The 8,188-nt window shown below is 36.5% G+C and overlaps 1 protein-coding gene across 7 annotated transcripts in view; it reads right to left on the bottom strand.

Annotated features, from left to right (window-relative positions):
• Mapda (N6-Methyl-AMP deaminase) overlaps positions 1-8,188 on the bottom strand; it is a 32,776-nt gene that overhangs the window by 13,120 nt on the left and 11,468 nt on the right. For all 7 annotated transcript variants that reach the window (XM_026392394.1, XM_026392390.2, XM_026392382.2 and 4 more), the window contains 4 exons: positions 6,179-6,305; positions 4,409-4,489; positions 2,149-2,287; positions 327-427 (listed from right to left, as the gene is read on the bottom strand). In XM_026392394.1, coding sequence (XP_026248179.1) covers positions 327-427; positions 2,149-2,287; positions 4,409-4,489; positions 6,179-6,305 — 448 coding nt within the window. The remainder of the gene's footprint in view (positions 1-326; positions 428-2,148; positions 2,288-4,408; positions 4,490-6,178; positions 6,306-8,188) is intronic.

Here is an 8,188-nt window from a genome sequence, read left to right as displayed (position 1 = left end):
TATACTGGAGCAGTGTTTCAACCTTGGCTGCACATTAAAATCACCCTGGGAGCTTTTAAAACATCCATGACTAAGACTTACCACATAATTTCATAGGATGGGTGCTAGGGTTCAGTATTTAAAAAAAAAAATTCCCTTAGATATTGTCCAGGACCTTTTCCTACAGACCCAGACCAGAGTCACCCAGGCCCACTGCAGCCTCTCAAGGACCAACCCCCTCTTAACTCCTTTAGTCAGGCATTCCCCTCAGGCACTTAAAGCAGCCTAAAAAAAAAAAAAAGAGAGAGAGAGAGAGAGAAAAAAATACTTCATGTAAAACACCTTACACAGATCACAGAAGGATGAGCAATGCTGTACCAAAATCCAAAGTGATGCTGGTCATAAGATGGAACTGTCTGACTTTTGATGTTTGAGGTCAAACAGAGTTCTAGATGGAAGGGGAAAAAAAATCTCATTAAAAGCAATAAATAAACTCATACAGTGTTCACCAAGTGGACCCATGAGAAATATTTACAAACCATGCTGGTTTGCAGCAGTTTTATTATTCTTCACAACTGGCCTTTCCTTTTGTGTGATATAAAAATTTATGGGGCTGGGATTGTGGCTCAGCGGTAGAGCGCTTGCCTAGCACGGGCGAGACCCTGGATGAACCTCAGCACCACATAAAAATAAAAAATAAAAGGCATTGTTTTGTGTCCATCTACACCTAAAAAAAAATTATAGTTCAACTAATGTAGTTGTGCAGGAAGTATGTGCTACACATATGGCAGCAACTGAACCAGACAAGGAGTTAATACTCTCTTCAACAGCCATGTGATTCCCTTTCATTACCAAAATGGAGAGGAAAGAGAAATGTTATAAGCCAGTCATGATGAACAAGACAGGAAATTATGACAGTGGAACAGAAGCGTTTTTGAAGGGCTATTGTAGTTCCTCCTGGTCTTATTGAGTGGAGACCAAAACAAAGATAAGGAAATTTTTTAGCACTGCATGAGAGTTACAGCACTATAAAGAAGCAAAAGTGAGCCATAGACTTTTCCCATGGCTTCTAAGAAAACTTCTGAACACTCTTACCCAGACCATCCATTCACTGCCTGCTGCTTCTAGGTAAGTTCATCTTAAGAATTACTTGTGCTATTAACAAATTCCTACCTTGAAACACTGTACTTGGCTCCTCAGCCAGAGTAAAACACTTCACTGACTTGACTGCTGGCATCTGCACACTTGGATAAAGAAGCCTCAGTATAGGTCCACTGAGTCCAGGTGATGCTCCCTCACTTAGCTGGGAGCAGAGCTGGGCCACCATATCAAATAAGATCATTATGAAAGAAGTTTCCATTCTCTCTACTTTTGTGGATATTTAAAAGTCTTAGTAAAAAGAAAAAAATCTCACTATGAATTGCTAAAAACTCTATAAATAGTTTAAAAGAATACATCAAAGGTTTTTTGTAAACTGATCAGTTTGTAAATTTAGCAAATTGACCATTCAATAAAATGATTTGTAGGTATTCACTTCTTGTCGTCTTCAGAAAGACCTTCCCTGATCATCAAGAAAGTGGTTATCTGATCACTATTTTATCATCCAGTTTAATTTTCTTAATAGAACTTAACAGTGATATTTTCTTATGTATTTGCTTACTATCTTTTGTCCACATGAGTTACTTGAGAAAGAAACCCTGTCTGTTTTGTTAAATGCTCTATTAACAGTATTTAAGAACAGTAACAACAAAGTAGGCACTTCATAAATACATACACCATCAAGTGAGTAAAGTTAACAGACATGTAAAAAATATATTTTTTGAATTTTCCATAATTAGTTTTTAAATAAATGCCACATATTTTATGACACATGTCAATTTCATAAAAGCTATTTTCAAAATCCTGGTGACCCTCAGTCCTTCAAAAAATACTTACTGAGGATTATTGCAGTGAATAGAGAGGGACCCACTCTCATGGAGCTTACATTCTAACAGGAGTTAAAACTCTCACTTAAATGAGGCTCAGAAATCATACATCCAAAGATTCTTTGAATTTCTATATGATAGTTATAATTTTAGAACAGTACTTTTCCATTTAGGGCTTGCAACCTGGGGGTTGAGGGACAAAGAGCCAGAGGATTGTCTGAGAGACCTGAAACCTAAGCCTTACCTAGTGGGATTTGGTGTTGCCTCACAAAATCTACCAGATTGAGGGATCCTTCCTCAGAGGAGTTGAGAAATGTTCCATGTCCAATTCTGTCAGGAAGTAGATCAAGGAGCATTTGTGTTTCTTTATTTTGGTTTGGAATCTTTAGAAAAATAAGAAAAAGGGATTAATGATCTCTTTCAGTTGTTCTTACTAATTTTTTTTCCTATACTGTGTACTCTTGTCCCTCTGTGTAGTTAACATAGGTAGCTTTTTTTTTTTTTTTTCCGGTACCACAGGACTTGAACTCAGGGGCACTTGACCACTGAGTTGTATCCCAAGCCCTGTTTTGTATTTTATTTAGAGACAGGGTCTCACTGGGTTGCTTAGTGCCTCATCATTGCTGAGGCTGACTTCATGATCCTCAGTCTCAGCCTCCCAGGCTGCTGGGATTATAGGCTTGTGCCACTGTGCCCGGCACCTTTTTTTTTCCTGTTCTTTTTTTGGTGCTGAGATTGAACGCAGGGCCAGGTACTCTACTACTGAGCTACATTCACAACCCCTCTTCCTTTTATTTTATTTATTCCTCAATATTATTCTACATTAATTTCAGTAATAACAATAAACTTAAACTTACTACAACCTTACTTTGTGCCATTCCATATCAATTCTTTAAAGCTTATAACATTTTATGATTACAAAGTGTTAAGATGAAGAAATTAAAACTCAGAAAATTTTCAAAAAACAAAACACCTAACTCTGTATGCATATGTGTTTTGTGTTATGTCTATATGTTCAAAGATATTAAAAAAAGATTTAGAGAAATATAAAAACAAAACTGTTAACAGCATTAACTTTGAGGAGCAAAACTAAAATGAGAAGGGGACTTTCATTTTAATGTTTTTTCCTTCTGTATTATACTTCCCTACACTTGAAATTTCTTCAGATAAATAAAACTTTTGTAGTTAAAAGTATAAAGTATTTTTTAAGTTGTTCAAGGGCCTAGAGCTAGTGTATGGTAGAGATTATGGGTAAAACCTTACTCCATCTGATTCCAGGGCCCAGATATTTCTCACACAATGTGCTCATGTTCTACTTTGACAAAGCTCACTACCACAATTACCATTAAAATATCCAGCTGCACTGTTTATCTCCTAGACAGCCAAAGGCCCCAAAAGGTAAATGATCAGAACATTTTGAAATGAAATGTTACAATTCAAAGGAGCAATAGAAACTACTGTGCAACAGAAACTAAGGTGCATACCTCAGCCAGAAACCTCAGCCAGGTGCATACCACCACACAGAGCCCTTACCATTAATTACATTTAAAAATATTTCATGCACCATGGAGTATTACACAGCACTAAAAATGACAAAATCATGGAATTTGCAGGGAAATGGATGGCACTAGAGCAGATTGTGCTTATTGAAGCTAGTCAATCCCTAAAAAACAAATACCAAATGTCTTCTTTGATATAATGAGAGCAACTAAGAACAGAGCAGGGAGGAAGAGCAGGAAGAAAAGATTAACATTAAACAGAGACATGAGGTGGGAGGAAAAGGGAGAGAAAAGGGAAATTGCATGGAAATGGAGGGAGACCCTCATTGTTATACAAAATTACATATAAGAGGTGTAAGGGGAATGGGAAAATAAACAAGAAGAGAAATGAATTACAGTAGATGGGGTAGAGAGAGAAGATGGGAGGGGAGGGAAGGGGGGATAGTAGAGGATAGGAAAGGTAGCAGAATACAATGGTTACTAATAGGGCATTATGTAAAAATGTGGATGTGTAACGGATGTGATGCTGCAATCTGTATTTGGGGTAAAAATGGGAGTTCATAACCCACTTGAATCTAATGTATGAAATATGATACGTCAAGAGCTTTGTAATGTTTTGAACAACCAATAAAAGAAAAAAGAAAAAAAATAAATAAAAATATTTCATGGTGGGTGTAGTGGTACATGCCTATAATCCCAGCAACTCAGGAGGCTGAGGCAGGAGGATCACAAGTTTAAGGCCAGCCTCAACAACTAAGCAAGGCCCTAAGCAACTCAGAGAGGGCCTGTCTCAAAATTTTAAAAAAGTGGGCCTAGGGATGTGGCTCAGTGATTAAGCACCTGTGGTTTTAATCTCTAGTGCCCAAAATATAAAAATCTACAACTAAAAATATTTCTACATTTCCCCTTCAAAAATGTTTTTCTAAGCCAGGTTTATTTTTACTCACAAATAACTACTATATTCTATTAGAATCTGCCCTCTTTTACCAAAACAATATTATTTACCTCTGAAAGATGCAATGCCAACTTCAGACCTGCTTTTTTAGCTTCTAAAAGAGGTTCCAAGAAATCTTTGGCTTGTCCTATCTTGAAGATAAAAGTTAAAATGAGGATACATAGGAATTCTAGGCAAACTGAGGAACTGGATATTCTGTCCCAACAAACAAATAAATAAAATAATGGCAGACCAATTCATTTGCACATTTTATAGAATACCTACAATGTGCAAGACACTTTTTTTTTTTAGAAAGAGAGAGAGAGAGAGAGAGAGAGAGAGAGAATTTTTTAATATTTATTTTTCATTTCTCAGCATGATAGACCCAACCTTTCTTAAAATTGGGCATCTCGCCATAAAACCATGAAAAGATAATTTCGGCTTTACTATAAATTACTGCAAATTCTGAACCTACTTGGAATGCCTGCCCGTGCCCTGAACTCACCCAGGTCCGGTTTTCCCTGACCAGATAACAACCCTTTCCTAAACCTTAGTGACGCCTCATAAATTCTGGCCTTCCCTGGCCGGACAATGACCCTCTCTGAGTCTCTAAGATCTCCATAAATTCTGATGCTGGGGGCCAGCAAAAATGTAAACTTGTGTTATGCTCCTCAGAGTGTTGTTATCTGTAACCTCCCCTTTGTGTAACTTTTGGGCTATAAAACTGGGCCACAAAGAAGCCTCAGGGCTGTCTTGTTCCAGCCGTTTTGGGAGGGAAAGGTAGCCCGGCCGGTCAAAATAATAAGCTTGCTTTAATTTGATTTTAATTGGAGTCAGTGGTCTTTTCTTGGCGTCCTGGTCTAACACGCAGACACAACATCATTGTTTGTATGTGGTGCTGAGGATAGGATAGGAACCCCGGCCGCACGCATGCCAGGCGAGCGCGCTACCACTTGAGCCACATCCCCAGCCCTGTGCAAGACACTTTGGAGAATACAAAGCTGACAAAGGGACAGCCTTTGCCCTCTAAAGCCCAGTATCAGTGAACCTCAGGTCAATCAGCTAAACGTGATATGCAGTCAACAAATTTTATTTCTGGAAAGATATCTAAATATATAGTGCTCAGGAGAACTCACTTGATTCAGAAACATTTTATGATTACTAAAAAACTGTTAAATTAAAACAAGATGCAGAATAGTCCATGTTTAGATAAAGTCATCAGAACCAGTTTCATTGAACACTAATCATTCAGAGGTTTTCAACCAGATGATTTTGCCCTCCAGAAAATATCTGGCACTTGCTGGAGACATTTTGGTTGTCACATGGGAGGTTGCTACTGACATCTACTAGGTATTGGTCAGGGATGCACTAAGCATCCTATAATGCTCAGGACAGCCCCCACAACAAAGAATTATCTGGCCCCGAATGTCAAAACGTCTGCTTAAATCTTTCACTGAAGCAACTCTGGACAACCGTTCTTATCTGGGGATTCTATGAGAATAAATAAGCCCTAATACTCTTAAGACATCCATCCCCTGTACCTAATGAACTAACTTCTCTTTCATGCATATGAGCTGGTAATAGTTATGCACTATCTTTAGAAGAATGGAGAAAATGGTTATATAATGAGGAAAAAAATTTAATGATGCTTAATTCTTTCACAGAATTTTAGCTGAGAACACCTGCTCTAGACATTCTGGTCATCCAAGGAAGAACAAAGCTTCATTTACAGAGTATATGCTGGACTCTCTGGAGAAGGTAGGATGCTCCATGTAAATGCTTACCCCACTGAATGCTTCTAACATTAAGAAATAAAATATATTTAGAAAAAAATAACTTACAGTAGGGTCTCCACTGAGGTCAAGGCCAAGAACTGTATCTTCAGTGGAAAGGAAGAACTCTTCAGCAAGTTTAACAGTCTCCTTGGCTACTGAAGGGCCGCCTCTTCTGTCAATTGCCATCAAATATCTTTAATATGTGAAAAATAGATGAAAATTATAATGATGCAAATGAAAAAGACAACTCTAGTGAGGCTAGATAGGTATAGCAGGCCACATATAATACAAATTACTAGGGAAAATAAAGCCTGCATCTAGACAGCATGAAATTTTACTTTACCAGGGAGAATGAGAGATGTGAATTCTTAAATAGCATCAAATACCTAGTTAGAACTCTTAGTTTGTATCTGAAAATATAAACTATTTGGAACATCTGGATGATAAAATCTTTTTTTGATTAAAATTAAAACAATCTTTATACTAAAAAAATCTAGTTAGTGTTCAAATTTCTAATTGTCTCACTTGTTTTATTTATTATTTGATTTTTTACAGTTTTAACAGTTTCTTGATACAGGATTCAAATAAGGTCTACATCTTGAGTTAGTCAATGTATCTCTCTCTCTTATTTTAAAATCTATAGCCACTCATTCCTCTACTTCCCCCAGTCCCACCCACCTCTTATCTTGCTATTTATTTATTGAAGAAAATCAGGTTGTTCATTTTGTTAGTTATATCCTTTATTAATATGTTTCTACTGTCTCTTCTATTTCCTATAAACTGATAATTGGATCTAGTCTAGAGGCTTAACCAGAACAGATTCAATTTTTGGCAAGAATAAATAGGTGGTAGTGTGTTCTCAGGAAGGCTTAGATTCATTATTTCATTAGGGTACAAAATTAGTACAAATTCTAATTAAAAAATGTATCAAATATCTGATTCATTCTTCATACATTAGTTGGGATTCTATAGGACTCAAATACCCAAAGAATCCCTGCTAATATTGTTGTGATTTTTCTCCAGCATTTATTAATTTATTTATTCACAAAATAAATTCCTTTAGCATTTGTTCATTTATTTACAAAATTTGGATCAACTATATAGAAAATACAGGGTCTTTTCCTTCACTCAATCTCCTGTACCATTAAGTAACGGTAGAAAATAGTAAAACTAATATTTACATACCATAATGTAATTGACCTCTGATTGCTGGATATTTTAGGATATTTTCTTTTTGTTATAAATAATACTACAATAAAGTCTTATGCACAAATTAATCTATTTCCTTACAATCCATTTCTAGATCTGTTTTCTTTATGATTCATTACTGTTCAGAGCAAAAACCATCAAAAATCTTGATACACACTCTTGAGAGATTTTATTAATTACATATGGTATAATAATAACAGCAGTGTATAACTTCTCAAACACTAGTTCTATTTTTTTAACTTCTGAAACAATACTGTAATTCCCTTTTAAGATTACCCAATTAATGAGGTTAAATATTTTATATGATTTCTTTTCTTCATTGTATTTTTGTCTTCTGCTGGGTCTTTCATTGGGCTTTTAGTCTAATTAAGCTTAATTTTTTAGAGATCTTATAGCCTGAAACTCTTCAGCTAACTTGCCTTCTTTCTTCACTCAAGGACTTACTGAGTCCCTACTATCTGCCTGGTCTTCAAAGTACTGGAGACATAGTGGTAAAGTAAAGACAAAGTCTTTGGCCTCTCTGAACTTAAATGCTGGTGGGCAGGTATACGTACACAAATAACGCGCAAGATAATTCTGTGTCTCTTATAAAGAATGCCATAAAGGAAACAGATGGTGACTAGAGAATTTGTGTGTGTGGTGGAGGGTGTGGGGGGGAAGGGTACTTAAAGTGCTAAGGAAGGTGCTTCTGAGGAAGTGACAACCAAATTGAGACCTGAAGATAATGTGAAAAAGCCTGCTGTACCAGGATATGGTTGGAAGGTAAAAATGGCAGGAAGTACAAGGTGCTAAGTGGGATAGTTTTGGCCTATTTTAGGAACAGAGCATAGACCAGTGTGTAGTAATTGAGGATAAATGGTCTAGATA

This window comes from Urocitellus parryii, chromosome 6, assembly GCF_045843805.1.
Source record: "Urocitellus parryii isolate mUroPar1 chromosome 6, mUroPar1.hap1, whole genome shotgun sequence".
NCBI lineage: Eukaryota > Metazoa > Chordata > Mammalia > Rodentia > Sciuridae > Urocitellus > Urocitellus parryii.
The sequence above is the reverse complement of the archived record's forward strand: the minus strand, read 5'-3'. Positions and strand labels throughout refer to the sequence as shown.